The sequence below is a fragment of the Fistularia commersonii genome, chromosome 3 (assembly GCF_037954325.1).
Source record: "Fistularia commersonii isolate RoL2024-O1a breed Wild chromosome 3, RoL_Fcom_v1.0, whole genome shotgun sequence".
NCBI classification, from domain to species: domain Eukaryota; kingdom Metazoa; phylum Chordata; class Actinopteri; order Syngnathiformes; family Fistulariidae; genus Fistularia; species Fistularia commersonii.
Genome location: NC_141286.1, coordinates 5,706,740 through 5,724,149, shown reverse-complemented (window position 1 = coordinate 5,724,149; position 17,410 = coordinate 5,706,740). Strand labels below are relative to the sequence as shown.

The 17,410-nt window shown below is 38.1% G+C and overlaps 3 protein-coding genes across 5 annotated transcripts in view; 2 read left to right on the top strand and 1 right to left on the bottom strand.

Annotated features, from left to right (window-relative positions):
- smtnl2 (smoothelin like 2) overlaps window positions 1-7,276 on the top strand; it is a 31,379-nt gene extending 24,103 nt beyond the window's left edge. For 2 of the 3 annotated variants that reach the window (XM_086142521.1, XM_086142529.1), the window contains 8 exons: window positions 641-722; window positions 1,804-2,046; window positions 2,152-2,214; window positions 2,297-2,357; window positions 2,434-2,580; window positions 2,690-2,813; window positions 4,873-5,024; window positions 6,614-7,276. In XM_086142521.1, coding sequence (XP_085998647.1) covers window positions 641-722; window positions 1,804-2,046; window positions 2,152-2,214; window positions 2,297-2,357; window positions 2,434-2,580; window positions 2,690-2,813; window positions 4,873-5,024; window positions 6,614-6,740 — 999 coding nt within the window. In that variant the 3' untranslated portion in view covers window positions 6,741-7,276. Of the gene's footprint in view, window positions 1-640; window positions 723-1,803; window positions 2,047-2,151; window positions 2,215-2,296; window positions 2,358-2,433; window positions 2,581-2,689; window positions 2,927-4,872; window positions 5,025-6,613 lie in introns of all 3 variants that reach the window. The other variant, XR_015104430.1, reaches the window with a different exon arrangement.
- A 1,277-nt stretch (window positions 7,277-8,553) lies between these two features.
- sebox (SEBOX homeobox) lies at window positions 8,554-12,243 on the top strand. The gene is made up of 3 exons (XM_086142494.1): window positions 8,554-8,669; window positions 9,353-9,594; window positions 10,190-12,243. Exons 1-3 carry the CDS (start codon window positions 8,567-8,569, stop codon window positions 10,868-10,870), a joined length of 1,026 nt encoding a protein of 341 aa, XP_085998620.1. The 5' UTR covers window positions 8,554-8,566; the 3' UTR covers window positions 10,871-12,243.
- Window positions 11,398-17,099, bottom strand: vma12 (vacuolar ATPase assembly factor VMA12). The gene is made up of 6 exons (XM_086142507.1): window positions 16,763-17,099; window positions 15,686-15,759; window positions 15,467-15,556; window positions 14,291-14,333; window positions 14,089-14,201; window positions 11,398-13,971 (listed from the first exon to the last, which is right to left on the bottom strand). Exons 1-6 carry the CDS (start codon window positions 16,947-16,949, stop codon window positions 13,876-13,878), a joined length of 603 nt encoding a protein of 200 aa, XP_085998633.1. The 5' UTR covers window positions 16,950-17,099; the 3' UTR covers window positions 11,398-13,875.
- Window positions 17,100-17,410: the final 311 nt, after the last annotated feature.

Genomic DNA, 17,410 nt, shown 5'->3' with positions numbered 1-17,410 from the left:
AAATGGACGGGGGTCACACACTGTGGACACAGAAACCTGAATAGATCATTCTAATTATGTGTGACAGTTAAACTTGATCTCAATTACTTAAGCAATCAGGCTGGCAGATTACTGAATATTCTGTGGCCGCTCATTTGAAACCAAGTCTTATCAATGTTAGGACACACACACACACACACACACACACACACACACACACACACATACACAAAATGGCCTCTTACACCCTCAACAACCAACTTCATCCACTTATCCAGTCCACCCTGTGAAACAGCAGACTGCGGCTCATGCCCACGTGCATTTTTTTTTTTTTGTTGTTGTGGAAAAACCCCACATATTGAGCTCAACAGCTTAAAAAGCAAAAAGCAATCTACTTCATGTTTTATTTTTACCCTGGCAAAGGTGTAATGACTAATTCCTCAGATGCGCAAATTGCTGGCTCATAAAAAAAAAAAAAAAAAAAAGAAGTGTGAAGAAATCTGTTTGGAATAAGCCAACCACCTACGCCAATCTCAGGAAAGGTCATAGATGACCTCATGCGCCTTTAAGAGCCACGAAACCTGTGCATGTGTCTGTTTTTACCTGTGTATGTTAATATTGTTGTTAACTGTGGCGGTGTGTGTGTGTGTGTTTGTTTCAGAGCATTGAGCGAGAGGAGCCAATTGAGGTTGATCCGGCCCCGACGCACGCCGGCCTGGAGAACGGACACGCCGCCACAACAGGTTTCAACATTCAAGTTTTTTGTTTCGGCTTATGCCCGGGGTGATGTCAGCAGCCGCCTCTCGTTTCAAGACATAGGGTTTTAAAGGCTCAACTACACCGGGAGATCCGTTTGCCAGTCGCAGTGAATTCCGCCTTGTTAAAAACAGTTATATAACGTCTGCCGCGGCTCTGCGGGGTTCCTGTCGAGTCGGACAACATATGTCATGATGATGTCATCAGGATTTTCTCAGCTTTAGCTCACAGACTAAACATTATTTTACAGAAAACCTACATGACGAGCTGGAAATGGAGACGCTTTCCAGGACGAGTGTTTTTTTGTTTGTTTTGTTACAAAATGATGCTACCGAGCAGCCTGGTGTAAAACCAATGAATGTGTCAGCTTATCGTTTGTTTGGGATTAAAGGTGAGGGTAATATCGGTTTCCAAGATATCCTAAACAAACAAATAAAATCTTTCTTCAGCCCCTCGCCTTAACTTTTCTAAGTGGAGGACACACCTGTGAGACATTTTTGAAACATCCAAAATTTTATCCAATTTATTTCATAGACATGCGTGTGTTTGCAGATATTTAGAATAATTTCAAGAAGAACATCATGAAACAATTAACAACTGAATGAAACAAATACATTCAAGTAAGATAAGATAAGATAATATAAGATAAGATAAGATAAGATAAGATAAGATAAGATAAGATAAGATAAGATAAGATAAGATAAGATAAGATAAGATAAGATTTATTTTATTTATGCGAAAATTCACTTGTCACAGCAGCATTACAGGGTAGAAATGTGCAAATAGTCATAATAGAAAGAATATGCAAATAGAGGATACTGATACGAATAAACTAATACATAAATGAATCATAAATAAATACATAAAAATACTTTGTGCAATAAATACCATTGAATACAAAATGTAAAAGTATAAAAAGAATTAAAAGAAATGCCTTGTGGGAGGAATGTTGAGAGTAATAACAGGTGTGCAATGAGGAGATGTGGGTAATATATATGTATATTCATATACAATATATGCTTTATATGACAATATAATAATATTATTCAAATGACTTTTTCCAAATAGAGCATTCTCTGTTGGTCCATGGAAAGATCTCCCCTCCCAGCGACTTCCCCCATGAGCATACAGCTCCCTTTGCCATGCGGATGCCTCACCTCCCCATCACCGCCACGACCAAAACAGCAGAAATCAAGAGCTCACCTGACTCGTCTGGCAGCCCCACCGGTTCCTGTTCCTCTCCCGTCTTAGAGGCTTTGGCTGCAAGCGCCGTCCAGCCTCAGCCAACAGCCGAATCCCAAAGTCAGCCAGGTGGATGTGAATTTAAAAAAAAAAAAAAAAGTTTTATAACTGTTATCAACCCCTTCCGTTCTAATCCGGTGTTTTCTTGCTAACATGTGATTCGCTCTCCATCAGTGTCTTCTGTGAAGACGTGGACACCTACCCCCGTCAGAGCTCTGGGATCGCCACGCCATCACGGTGAGATGGGTATGACAATGCACAGGAAAATGTCCCGTTTGAAGACCGCTGAGAAAAATGATTTGACGCTTCTCTTTTCCAGATAAGGCCAATTCAGCACCCGCTAAATCGGTGACCTACTCCGGACTACCGCAGCATGACAAGTAAGGGAGGACCCGGGAACATCTTCCATCGGTAATGTTTATGTTTGGTTAACGCTTCGGTGCGTCTGTCCTACAGGGACGGCGATGCATACAAAGAAAGGGCTTTCGGGCTTGGAGGAGAAAGAAGGCGAGACCTGGTGAGGTCACAGACTCTCCCGCGGAACATTGGCGCTCAAGCCCGTCGATCCATCTTTGAGAGGCTGGACACTGAAGCCGGTAACAGGTAAATACTCTATTGTGGGATGCGAATTACAAGGAAAACGATTAAATATATAGTTTTCCATCATTTAAATCTTTAACTCACCCACGCATCCCCTTTTTCTCCCGGGTAGTCGGCCAAAACCGGTGGACCCTAAACCCAAACTGAAGCGCTCTCAGAGTTTCGGAGTTTCCAGCGCCAGCAGCATTAAACAAATCCTTCTTGAATGGTGTCGCTCAAAAACCATTGGCTACCAGGTAAAAAAAAACAAGTTTCCATTCATATAATGTCCTTTCCACATGCGTTCCTGACCATCCATCTGGCGTGCCAAGTTAAAATGCCATTTCATCGGATGTTTCACAATGCCACGGTTAGTTTTAAAGCACTATCCCTGATCCATTTATTGAATTATTCATGAACGTTTTCCCAAAGTAAATTACAGCGTATTACATTTTATCCGCGCCGAGGAATTTAGAGGGACAACACAAAGTGTATCAGGCTGAGTTTATAGTAGCCCAGGCCAGAAAAAACCCAATAAAATGTTGAAGCAAATCCAGAAGTTTTAATTTCACTTACCCTTATGTAAGGGGTTAGGGCCATTCTTGTCATTTACACAGAAATAATAGACTTTATTTCCTCACGGAAAGGGAAAGTATGTTCATGTGAATGGCGATGCATTATATGCAGACTGAAATATAGCCGTTCCTTTATCCTCCCAGACCGATGTTTTCTCAGTGACGGATCACGATTCAAAAACATCACTTAAGCACGTTGAGACGAGCAAATGTACACGTTTGTATCAAACGTTTTTTGGGTTTGACAAAAGTCAACCACGGGGGAATTGTTTAGAATAGGCGATCCGTGTCCACGTCATCGCGAAGTTCGTGGAAATGTAATGCTACAGTCAAGTCTGGTTTAATTTAGCAAAAAAAAAAAAACAATATTTTTGTCATTATTAAAAGCTGTTGCAGAGGTGCCTTGAGGGAATAATGATAAGTTCCATTTTGCCAAGGGAGATGTTTAAAATATTTTGTTAAATTTCCATGTATAGTATATTACATTAGACTGGTAGAGCATGGATGGAAACCGCAACTGAACTGGCTTAACAGTAAGCCTTGGTTAAAAACCATTTTTATTGGATGGGCAATGAAATTCATCCTCCTTGCAAAAACCAAATCATGAGTGAATGAGCGCACCCCCCCCTGAAATTATGCATTGGGGTGCAATGTTTAGCATAAGCGAGGATGGAAATACATTCAGAATCATTTCAAATGTCCAGCAGATACCAGATCCACCTCATCTGTTCTAGATAAGCAATACTCCTGCTAGCAGTTCTCAAGTCGCGTTTTCACCATAGCTCTTTGTATATACATACATGTTAACTGGAAGTCTGAACACTCCAGTCGAAATCCCTGCGATCTCAAGTATCTCTACAAAAATTCCACAGTTTCAAAGTAGTTTGTTTAATTTATGTGCAGGCAAAATGATTTGCTCACAGACTTACAATATAAACACACTCCATATACATACAGCAGATGGACTGTCTACTCAATCCATCTGCCTTGATAGAGTGGGAAGTCATTGCCTGAGCAAGATCGGCCTCACACCTGCAGTTTAACTTCAAACTTATGTATATCAAGTTCCTTCGGTCAGTTTTAGAGCAAATGATTGGTTTATTGCACAGGATTTTGGACACAAGCATTTGGAAATGAAGAATTAACCTTAAAACCTGTCAGCACATAGCACAGCACTAATGTGCTAATTGTTTCCTTAGCAATTACTCAAGTGTATGCAGGAGTGTATGTGTGTGTGTGTGTGTGTGAGTGAGGGTTTTTTTTTTGTGAGGGGGATACAGGGGTTGAGGTACACTAGGTTACGGCTCAGTGCCGCGGCATATTGCCGCTCGCTGGTTCTCTTTCAGCAGCCTGTGCCAGCAGCTGCATGTGGCTTTGGTTATGATCCAGCCATGCAGAGCCAAGACTTACTAACCGGGAGCACACACACCCGCACACACACACACACACACACACACACACACACACACTCTCACAAAACAGAGATGTCAGTCTGATGACATGACATGTTACATTTCACTCAAAATTTTAAGGGGTATCCTGGAAATGACATTATAAAAGCTTGAAATAGACACAAAGTAGCAGGAGAAGAGGAAATTTGAAGAGATCTGCCTTATCCATCAAATCACAGCCCAGACAGTAAATGAGCAGATGGTTTATGAAGCCGCAAAAAAGTCAATTTTTTACAAGTCGTCATCAGCGTCGGCCCTCTTCGTCCCTCCCCTCCCCCGTTTCTCCGCAGAACATCGACATACAGAACTTCTCGTCCAGTTGGAGCGACGGCATGGCTTTCTGTGCTCTGGTCCACTCCTTCTTCCCCACTGAGTTTGATTACGAGTTGCTGTCGCCTGCCAACCGCAGAGACAACTTTGAGACGGCCTTCAGCACCGCAGAGTGAGTTACAGGACCGTTTACTGATTTCGCTACTCTGGCATTTGTCAACAGTCATCCCAAAAAAGTAATAAACATCTGACATTGGATCACTTCCCAAAGCACTTTTACAATTCAAATTATTAGACTTCTGTCGACTTCTGTTCTCTTTCTCCATTGTTATTTCAAGGTTCAATACTCACATGCGCTTAGCCTTTTTTCAGATTGCATACAAATTTGTTTTTTGTTTTTTTTTTTTCAGAAAAAAATGTGTCAATATTGTTTTTTTGTTGTTTTTTTTTTCAATTGTGGCCAATTAGTTAAATGTTCCTGTTTTTTAAATTGATTTTCTGGTGCAAAAGTCTACTTATGACTATCTATGATTATCATAATCTCTTGATTTGAAAATTCAGTGTCACAATCCATAAATAGCTATGGTTGTTAGATGATATTCAGTAAAGCTCACTACAACTATTATCATCACCATCTTACAATAATTATAATAATGATAATCATTTCAAAACTTTCAGAAAACACATGAAACTGAGACATATGTTTAATAAGGAGTTGATTTGGACAAAAAATGTCATTGGCAATTATTTTAACGTGACGATACTTCAATTCTAAATATATTTTTGCAACAAATTGGCTGATTGGTTTCTTAAGTTCTAGCTAAATCAAAGAAGTTGTGGGTTTTTATTAATCTCTTTATTAATAACTAATAATACAAACTTTAATTTAATTTGCTTCATGGTTTGGGTGCATTTGATTTCATATCTCTTTATTACTTTTTATCCTTAATTGAAACACAGAAATCCTTCAGGGTGATAAACCGTCAAAATGATTCTCATCACACACTATTCTCTGACATGTTTATTGAAAGATACGCATTCCCGGCAATAAGCTGATTTGACTTGACAAAAAAAAAACAATAATCTCAATCCTTCGTATAGCATCAGCTTTAGATTTGAACACATGAAGGATCAACGACGACTTATAGGACAGTGAATATATGGTAACGATTAGGCGCTGTGCATTCTTTTCAACCTAGGCATCTCAAAACATGTTTGTTTGTATGAAGAACACCATTGTTTTCATCAGATCGATCTGGAATACAAGTTCTGTCTGATCTTTAAACAGTACTTTTGTGGGTCTTGTCCCCGCCCATACATTGGATAGAAGGAGCAGGTACAATCACAGGCATTGACTGACAAACAAACACCACCTTATATACCTAACATTCCTTCTCAAACTTTGGAGCAAAGCCCAAAAAGCAAGCAAATAAACAAGAGAAAATAAAAAAAATAAAATAAATAATAATAATAATAATAATTAATTAAAAATGAGATAAAATGATTAAAAAAAAAATATATATATATATATATATATAGCTGTGTATGTATGTACATATATGTTATAATTAACAATAGAATGAACAATATTTGCTGTTTGTTTCAGATTCTTCCAATTTGCTATGAGTGGTTTGACGTTATTCAAATTTGCCATTTGTTATATATGTAATTTATTTTAATTGCTCATTTAAGGTGGTTTTTGACATTTTTATGGGAAAGCATTTTCCCATTTCGGATAAAACTTCACGCGTTTCTTCGCAGGGCAAAGGCCGGCTGCGACCGGCTCATCGAGGTGGAGGACATGATGATCATGGGTCGTAAGCCCGACCCCATGTGTGTCTTCACCTACGTCCAGTCCATGTACAACCACCTGCGCAAGTTTGAGTGAAGCCTCAACACGTCCCTTCACCTTCCTTTTCACTGTTTGCTACAATTTTTTAAGAGACACAGAGGTGGCTCCATTTGGAGTGACTAGAGCGCCCTCTTGTGGCGGGTTAGTGAACATTTCTTCCTCGGGTTGCAAGGAAAGCAGGTGAGCGTCAGTGCTGCAGGTGTGTGTGTGTTTGTGTGTGTGTGTGTGTGTTTGTGTGTGTGTGGTTATATGTGTGTGCATGTGTCTGCTTGTCTTGATTTGTACAGGATTTTTGTGGCACTGTTGCTGTGTGTACAGTAAATGTTTATTATTTCCACTCGTATCATAAAGTTTCTATATTAACCTTTGGCACCACACCAATGAGACATAAGTATTTCACAAAGAATTTCATAGAAGAAACTACAACTCTTTTCACATAAATGCTTGACTGTGATGATTAATGATTTTGAAAGTGAAATGTGGAATTACTGAGTGACGTATAGTGCACATCCACATATGTTGTTATATCATGTTACTGAGATCCTCTAAACAATAAATTTGTTAAAACAGAATTGTGGACATTGTGTTGCTGGGATTAAATAAAAGTGTGAACATTTTCACTCATTAACAGGAAGGCTAATATGATCTTTAATTAATACACTTTGACAACAGGAATGAGGTTATATTTTCTTTTCTTTAACGGCTCGGCTGGAGATGTTAAATCATAAAATCGGTTGTCAAAGTATGGTCCATGGACCTCCAAGGGTCATAGAGAATCTTCTTCAGGGTCAGGTAAAGTCAGGTAAATAAAGGCTGTTAAAATATAAATTTAGCACAAAGTTTCTTAATATTATCTGAGAAATTAAATCTGTTGCCTCTTTTATTTTTTATTTTTCTTAATTGCTTGGTAAAGCCAAATTTTTGAAAAAAAAAATATGGAGAGAAAAGAATTAAGGAAGAAAAATACAGTGAAGACTTCACTGTGGGTTATTCAAAGGAGATGCAAGTGCAGGATTGAAACTGAAGAATTGGCAAGCTTTTATAATATCAGCCAGAGATATACGGACCTTTTGTCAGGTAAACTGTGTATGTAGAGACCTCTTGGTGGATTTGTCTTGGTGCGTCCATGCAATGGAAAGAAATGCGCATCTTATAACACGGGCTTCTCATGGCATCTAATACATTTCAGAAATACATCTCAACTTTCTTAATAAAACTGCACCATTGCTTTAAATTTGAATTATTCTACTAAATGCATCTGTGTCAGCAGAAAAAGCTGACAGATGTAAATTTCTGCCACTTTATTCGGTGTTGGATTGACATGTTCCTCCGTCACCTCCACATTCAGTGGATCTACATGATGCTTTTGCGTAAACGTGGCGGAAGAAAGCGACACACTAGTTATCTTACTGGTAAATAAAGTAAAATAATTAAAATAAAATAAAATGATCATCGGAATCACTAAAAAATCGGAGGGGTATATTTTCATTCGATTATGATGTCTAATATGTGTGTTTTCTCCCTTCTTTCAAGTTTGGAAAAAGTTAATATCGGGTACAGAGCCGTAAAAAAATGAAGGCAGTCAAAATGTATTCAATAAAAGTATGAAATATTCTTAAATGTAAGTCATCGAAATTAAACGGATACGGGGCGAAAAGTTTTAAATTCTTACTAAAAAAAAATCAACAGGCCGCAAGCTCAAATTTAGACCATCACCGGACTGGCACACGGTCGTGCGTGGGCTGGGGGGCTGGCGTGACCCGGGATGGGGGTTGGTAGTTGCGGGACATCTTGCGGGTCTATAAGAGACAGCCCTCCATCCGTGCGTGTGTCAGTGTGTGACAGCGGTTGCATCCAGTGACATGGCTCTATTCATGGACGCAGATTTCCCGCTACTCAAGCAGAACCGACAGAAAAACGTGATGGATTTTAAGACATTCTTCGGAGAGGAGGATCACGGTAAAGGTGAGTTTGCATTTATAACTACATATATACTGTCTAGATGAAAAATAGTGTGTAACTAGGCCTGGATGTATGTCATTTATCATACATTTTAAAGGAAACTTGAGAAAAAGGAACTTTTATCAAGACATAATAGCATATATATGCACTACCAATTGATATAAGTCTAAGAGAGGACAGTGTTTGTATATTTTTTCATTTTTGAATATGAACAATTAGATATAATAAGCTAAGAAACTATCAAAATACTACTCGCCAGCTACTAACGTGTACTTATCTATACGGCATCCTTGACTGTAAAGAAAGGTACCTTCAAAAAAAATATATTATAATCATCATTATTATTATCATCATCATAATCATATGTTTGACATTTTCATAGCATTATATTTAATTTTTCATTTTTAAAAGTGAATATATATATTTGTTTCATATGTATTATATATATTCATTTTAGATATATTATATTATATATCAAAATATGATACATATATATGTATGTATAAGTTTTGAATATGAAATGTAATATGATTTAATATACATATTTAAATGATATATATATATATATGTGTTATTTACAATAATTTATATATGTACCTATAAATATAGATATTCAGTTTTTGAAATACACATTTTTTTTCATGGAAGTCATTTTTACAATTTCTCCGTTCCGGTGCTCGGGTCAGGGTCCGACGTGCTCACTGAGAGCACCCGTTCGTCCCCGGAGCCGGAGCCGGAGCCGGAGCCGGAGCCGGAGCCGGAGCGGACGGCCGCGCTGGTGGAGGGTCAGCGGAAACGGAAGCGGACCATCTTCAGCCGAGCGCAGCTGTCGGAGCTGGAGCAGGCCTTCGCCGTCACACCGTACCCGGACATCACCTTGCGCGAAAGGCTGGCAGCGCACACACACCTGCCAGAGAGCAAGATACAGGTGAGGACACGATCACCCTATATCTATATCTATATCTATATCCATATCCATATCTATATCTATTTCTATATCTATATCTTCTTGTATCTGTAATATATATCTATAATACTTATATAGTAATAGTTTTTATCTGTATATTTATCTATCTATCTATCTCTACAATCTTTATCTTTTCTATATCTTTTCTATTTCCAATGTATGTATATGTGTATTTATATTGATACTTCTACTACTACTTCTTTATTAACAGTATATGTGTATCTTTTTCCATATAAAAGGTGTTTCCCATAATTACTTAACCATTCTTATCAATTACCTTATAAATTACTTAATTACCTTACCAAAATTACATATTTTTGTACTTACCATCAACATTTATATTTTTCTATATCAGTATTTTATATGTGTATCTAAAATGTATATCTATCTATCTATCTATCTATCTATCTATCTATCTATCTATCTATCTATCTATCTATCTATCTATCTATCTATCTATCTATCTATCTATCTATCTATCTATCTATCTATCTATCTAGTTTAAGCTCTTTAAGTAATGCATGTTTGCCAGACATGAAGAATCTTGTATGGTCAGCAGGTCTGGTTCCAAAATCGAAGAGCCAGAAGTATCAAGACTGGAAGACTCCCCAAATCCAAGGCTGTCGTTGGAGCTAGGATGTTGGCAGAACCCTCCCCCGGGCCCATGGCCTCACCCTTCCCTAACCCGAGTACCCTGGCAGATATCTTCAGACCAGAGCAGAAGCAGCCCTGTGAGGATGTCCCACAGTTCTACTCTGACTGGATCCAAATCTACAGCAACCAGCCTCCTTCCTCATCCCTCCATCAGCAGCCCTCTCTCGGCTCGCCGAAGCTCTCGGAGGCTCGTCTGTGGGAGGAGGAGCCCAACCAGCGGCAGCATCTGGGATCATCCCTCCCTGGTTTCCTCCCCGGTTCGTTTGCGCAACCAATTGGTCGGTCATCCCACCACCCCGCCTCCGCCCGCTCCTACCAGGCCTTCAGGAACTACAAGCCCCAGAGCCTGGCGCCGTCCGGGACTCATCAGGTCCTGTATGGAGGCGGCGCCGGAGGTGGAGGCCACGCCTCTGTGGACCAAGTGGTTCCCTCGCACTCTCAGCCAATGTACTGGGAAGTGGCTCAGGGTCAGGGTCACCCACATCCCCATCATCACTCGCAAATGGGACCTCAGACCTCCATGGGCTACATCTCAGACCTGATCTACAACGCCGCCATCGTCACTAACTTCCTGGAGTTCTGAAGAATCTGATAAGGATCTGAAGCGGAGAAACTTTGCAAATACTGTTTCGACCACTTCATCGAACCTCACCCGCATAATTCCCCCTATGTCAAAATGTGCGCCGTCTGCCCGTTTTAGTTTTTTTTTAATGTTTTGGGTTATTTGTTGCTACACGATCTGAAACAATTGGCCAAAGTTGTCAACTTACTAACCCATAAAATGTAGTTAATACATACAAAGGGAGGGGAAAAGATGCCACTCAAAGCATTCACATATTTCTCTTTCCACATTTTACACACAGTGTGTTTTCCTTTGTGACTTCCTGATGAAGAGGTACATTACCCTCTGAGCAACTTAGAATTCCACTTATTCCTTGAAATTCTCAAATCTTTCGTCTCTTGCGTTAAAAAAACTGTTGGATGCAACATCTTTCCTTCTTTACTGAAGTGTCCCTTCTCATGGATCAGGTTTGCACGTCACACTATTTGTAAATAAGTGCTTAGTGATGTTAACAGTAGGCTACATTGTTTTTTTTTTTTTTTATTTACTTTGTGTTATTTGTTTATACTTTTTTAAATTTCTCTAAATGTGGATTCATTTGCAAAAAAAAAATATCAACATGAATTCTATCAACGAATCAAGTGAAAATTATTATTATTACTACTAGTTTTTCTACAAGATAATGCCAATGTGCATTTTTGTCATTTTGTCTTATGTCTTACGTCTTATTGGAAATTGCCTGTCAGTTAAAAACTGGAAAAACTATACACTAACCAAACCAAGTGATAAGTCTGATAAGGCTCAGGCTAACGTCAAGCTGTTGGCCTCAAGAAGCGGAGCGTTGAGCTAAGTGGAGTGTAAAGTCATCATAGTAAATCACCTTATCCACAATTGTTATCGAGTAGAGTTTAAACATAATTGTGTTTCACACTTGATTTCCAACTTTACTTGAGGTCTAATAGAAAATTGACAGACTTAAGTAGAAAAAAACATCACAAGGAAATTTCATTGGAAACCTCAAGTGTCATTACATGAACATCATGTTTTCCAGCATATTAAAACCAGAATATGAAGAATCCGTTGCGATGTTTTGAGTCTCATATTGATGCTTTTTAAACAAATAAAGACCAAAATGAACTTTAGTGCATAGATACACCTCACAGATGCCGGCTCCTGTTTTCCTGCTTTAAGCTGCCACGACCCCGACAGAATTACTGCTCAAAACATCCCGATTAAAATCATTCCTTGTGGTAGGATCCCACGACAGGAATAATCATTCTCTAAGTCAAAATATTTTTTATATCTGTCTGTACTGTAAGTATCCCGAGATTTATACCGACCGATGGAAGGAACAAATGAAAAAATAAGAAATAAATTAAAGCCAGGGCTCAGGGTCTATCAGCTTACAGGCTCTATAATTCGGCATGGATTTAAGTTTGGAAATATTACATGAGAGAAATAATACTGAGCAAATATGACGGACGCACGACGGACAGTGATCTCTGCATATCATAATCATCTCTAATACCAAATAATCTTCCAATAAACCTTTAATCCGGGTGTCAAATCTCAGATTTTGGGAAGATACTTTTTTTTTGTATTCCAGATGTAGTTACATCTTTTAATCCTTCCACTGATATGACAGGAGTTGACAAGAGAACAAGTGGGGAGTTTAAAAAAATAGGACTTTATGTCTCAAGAACGGATCAGAAAAACAGCCGTTGCCAGACTTGTTTTCAAATTGATGCCCACGTTAAGTCGTCTCTCCAGTAATTGTTTTTGATTTGTTGATGAAACCAGATACGGTAAACACTGTCAGGGTGAAATGGAGGATCAAATTATTCAAAGATATTTTCGTAACTGATGCCACAGCAGGCTATTCGGGGCTATTTTGAAACCCTCCCAAAAAAATGAATAACAGCATACTCGGCATCATCTCCACATTTAACTCATATTTCACTCACTTTGCCACCCAGAAATATATGGAAAGTTAATGTTATGTGGGAAACATCATCTTTGATCTTGGATCAACAAACTTATGAATATGAGCGTATGAAGATATACTGTCATCAATAAAGCAAATACTAATATTGCTTGGAGGAATATCTTACCAATAATTGGAATATTTTGAGCTTTGCCTGCTTTCGAAACATATATCGACAACATGGACCAACTTCACGCTCTTTGGGGATATTCTGAGTGACAAACAGAAATTCAGACACTTCTGATGAGGCCTTAGGGAAAATAAATACCTATATAAGTGTAACAATTTCTCTCTCGGTGTATTTCTTCCTCACTTAACAACCCCCACTCCTTCAATCAAACTATCTTCCAGAAATATGAAAATGAAGCATTTATACTTAACTTGTCCTTGTAGAGATCCCCTCAAAGACCTAAAAAGACAACTGTGCCATATTTAGGTTCACAATTCTAATTGCTCATATTTTAGTAATGAGAACAGCTGACAATTGTAAAGCATGTAAAGGTGAGCTGAAGTTTATTGTTTACCTCAAGGCACTACCTTGCTCAAGCATGATCCTGCTGAAATTATTCAAAAAGCGGTTCTTTACTCAAAATTAAAACCTCAACATACAGCAAATTCTCTTATCTGTTACAAGTGGGTGGTCATTTTTTTTTAACAAATAAAATCTGTACTATATAGTAAAAGCAGACATTAGATGTCAATGACTGAAGTTCTATTACCATATTGACATTTTTTATCACACAATACATTAGATATTTTTTAGTGATTTGTGGAAAAAAAACACCTCAGCAACATATTTTCCAAAGTATTGTTCTTGTGGCAGCAACAACAGGAAAATATTACACAGCAGGAATACAGGTACAATCGAATTTAAGTTTGTATCGAGGGCAAAAACAGAAGTACAAAACTTGGGGAAAAAAAAATCACAAAATAAATATAAAATAAATGTATTACACGATAGAAAACTAAAAGAAATGTGTGTCCTTGAAGAGCAATGTTTGGGTTTCCAGTCGCGGTAGCTGGCAGGGTTCCCTTTCTGATGCTACAGCTCCCCTAGTTCCCCTTCCATGGTCCGTACCAGAACATACAGCTCCGCCAGCCCCACCACAGATGCCACAATCACAGCTGATATCACCCTCTGGAAGGCAAGAGTCAACAACCTTTATAAAGATTGTTACATATTGCAGACACACAGAACACTGCTGGCACACAGAGATGGCCGAGGCGGGTTGAATGAAGCGAGTTTGCTCCTCACCGCTGTTATATCAGTGAAGAGGTACTGGCTGCCCATGAAGGAACAGGCGAAGGCTGCAACTATCGTCACCAGGAAGTTGAAGACGGTCACCACTACAGCTTTGACTGATCGCACTGCAAAGACGCGTTGAGGTTTGTGTGTCTGTGTGTTATTTGTCATGAGATTTTCATTTGTTATAAATCAAAGAAATCAAAATACTTACCTTGCATCCCCAAATCTGCCAGGGTTCCATTCCGGTTGATTTCCTGAGGATGAGCAGAGGGATCTTTATAACAAGGATTTTCTTAAAATGTACACATAAAGGTACATCTCAAGAAATTAGAATATCATGAAAAAGTTACATTTTTTTGTCACTCATACGAGAAAGTGAAACCAATATTTTATGTAGATTTATTGCACATGGAATAAAACTTTCAAGCCCTGATTTCTGTTTTAAAAATATACTTTTTTTTGATGTTGTGCAATACTAATATACTAATATAAAATACGACTTTTTAAAAAAAATGAATTTTGGGTTTCATTGTTTGTAAGCCATTATCATCAGTACAGTGTCCTTTAGTGTTTGGAAAGGTGCCTACAAATAAAAGGCACGATTGTTATTATTATTATGGAATACATAGGTTTCACTGTCAGAGATGACTGATAAAAGATATTGAACTTTTACATGATATTCTAATTTTCTGAGAAGTAACTGTAAAAAAAAATACATGGAATTGTTAGAGAGGTGCCGAAATGGATCTTTAGTGCATCTGACAAACAATTTAATCCAGTGGGGATTTTAATTTACAATAAAATATCTTCTCAAAGAAAAAATATACTGATAACATATTCAGAGCAATTATCTACCGTATACAGGACTGTCTCAGAAAATTAGAATATTGTGATAAAGTTCTTTATCTTCTGTAATGCAATTACAAAAACAAAAATGTCATACCGTCTGGATTCATTACAAATCAACTGAAATATTGCTAGCCTTTTATTATTTTAACTTTGTGGATTATGGCTTACATCTTAAGAAAACTCAAAAATCCTATCTCAAAATATTAGAATATCATGAAAAAGTATTTTTTGTTTTTTAATTGCATCATAGAAGATAAAGAACTTTATCACAATATTCCAATTTTCTGAGACAGTCCTGTATACTTTGGATTTGAAAGTCCGTTCTAAACTATTTCTAATCTTTTCATAGGGATGAAATCTAATCATAGAACCATAAAGATTTGGTCAATCTTACAGACTATACTGCTAAAATACATGCTCAAGTTAAAAAAAAAAAAAGATGGTGCGGACATCTACAGCCCAAACATTACAACAATTCATATGAAACATCTGGCACTCAACTTGAGAATACTCAATGGGGACACAGCGAGACCCTAACCTGAGTATTTACGTTACGGGTCATCCTGTTGTATTCTTCATTGGCCAATCTGGCTTTGATTTTCTCCAAGCGTGCAACCAGCTCTGGATTCTGATTTAAGAAGAAAAACAGCTGAACATTCGGTGCATCTAAAACAGCCAGTAAAATTTGCAGTGTTTTCTCAATCCTATTAATTCCTAGAAAAGCAAGTTCTCTGTCATAGTGTGCTTTCAAGCTTACTCTAGGAGGCTTCACCACCTCTGGCAGATGAAGTGAACTATTCTCCAGCAACTCATGCAGGTAGAATGGATGCCCTGGAGACAGACAAACATAACAAAGGTGTTGCGCTATATTTTCCACATTATATGTAGATGCAAACCTCCAGGCTTGAAAGGTAAAGATGTTGCAAACCTTGACAAGTACCAGTTGTGTATAGACGCAATGGTGAATATTCAACACTTTAAGAAGACTGTTCAGACATTTTTTAAAACCCTGCAAGCACACAATAATTGATGTCAACCACTGCCATTTAGTCAAGTTGAGCTAGATGTCTCTCTGAGAAAGGGTTATGCTGCCTATGATTGTAAATAAACATCACTAGTTGACTAAAATGAGAGCCTGATGAATTCAGGAATGTGGATGGTGAGCCTATTCCTGGCACAGATGATTTTTTTTTTAGTTAAGGAAATATGTTTATTACACTAATGTATTATTGGAAAGTATCAAAACTGGCCAATATGGGCATGTTAATTTATATATAAATGAATTGGTATAATCTACTTAATTTTAAGTCCTATGTAAATTCAGTTTAGATCTCTGGCTTTAGACATAGAACTTCATAAAAAGTTGTCACCGAAAGACGTCATAATGTCTCACGTTACACGGAAGAAAGAGTTCGACTCCTGACACGTCAAAACAAGTTTGGCTCCCTCTTATTCATGCAGATTCTTAAATAATTCTTGCGGAATACATAAGATCAGCAGAACTAAAACCATACTGTATAAAAGTGGGCAGTTTTTATTTTTTTTGCATATTTCTGAGAATATTTCGCAAATATTTTACACAGTGCCTGATACACTCAATGCTGTTTCTAAAATCAATTTATTTGCCTTTGTTGATCTAAGAATATAATTATATATTAAAAATTATCTCCATGTAAAAATCCACAATGCAGTATCAGTTAAATGGATCAGTTTGGCTGAGGTGGTTCATGAAGCGCTACTGTATGAGGCTTGAGCTGCTTGCTTCCACGGTGCTCCACATGACTATTAGTCACGATAAAACACCACGTTCCTGTAAAAAAAGGAAGCCCATTACCTTCGGCTTGGAGATATTTCTTGAGTTTTCTCGCTGTACTGAAGGACAGGTAAGTAGATTCTGGATTTTCAAGAATATCACACAACTGCTCTCGCAAGTCATCAGGAGGAGGAGATAAGTCAGTCTTTTCCAACAGCTCTGTCACCCTGCTTTTGAATTTATCTCCGACCACGAAAGCAGTGGCCATGGTTTCATCCAAATGACTTATAACGGTCCTTTCTTAAGATTGAAAGTAATTTTTTGTCTAGTACATCGTACAGTTCGTTTCTAAAAGCTAGTGAGAGACATACTTCTTCGCCTTGTCAACGGCCATGTTGTTTGCCCCGTGACATCGTGACGCATCGATCACGTGACCATCCGTATATTATGGTTTTCTGAAATTCCACCGTAAAATTACCGGAATCCGCACAACAACGATTGAAAAAAATGAAGTGTTCATTTTTTCAGTCACTCGGTGCATAAGAATTTTTTTCTTTGTGTCTATATTCAGGTTATATTTTGTTCACCCACATACAAATGACCCTCGTTTAGTTGCCTTCACGGCCAACCGGTTAACTCCGAAATTCGATTCCCAAATGCGGCATTTTCTGTCATGGCATGGAGACTTTGGACAAAAATAGTCCATGTTTGGAATGGTTATTCACCGAT

Bases quoted from the DNA above. Each gene is read 5' to 3' on its own strand.
- sebox (XM_086142494.1), top strand. From the start codon at position 8,567: ATGGCTCTATTCATGGACGCAGATTTCCCGCTACTCAAGCAGAACCGA. The intron at 8,670-9,352 runs GTGAGTTTGCAT...TGCTCGGGTCAG, and splicing joins AGAGGAGGATCACGGTAAAG to GGTCCGACGTGCTCACTGAG. The intron at 9,595-10,189 runs GTGAGGACACGA...TTGTATGGTCAG, and splicing joins TGCCAGAGAGCAAGATACAG to CAGGTCTGGTTCCAAAATCG.
- vma12 (XM_086142507.1), bottom strand. From the start codon at position 16,949: ATGGCCACTGCTTTCGTGGTCGGAGATAAATTCAAAAGCAGGGTGACA. The intron at 15,760-16,762 runs GTAATGGGCTTC...GTCTGTCTCCAG, and splicing joins GAAATATCTCCAAGCCGAAG to GGCATCCATTCTACCTGCAT. The intron at 15,557-15,685 runs GTAAGCTTGAAA...TTCTTAAATCAG, and splicing joins AGGTGGTGAAGCCTCCTAGA to AATCCAGAGCTGGTTGCACG.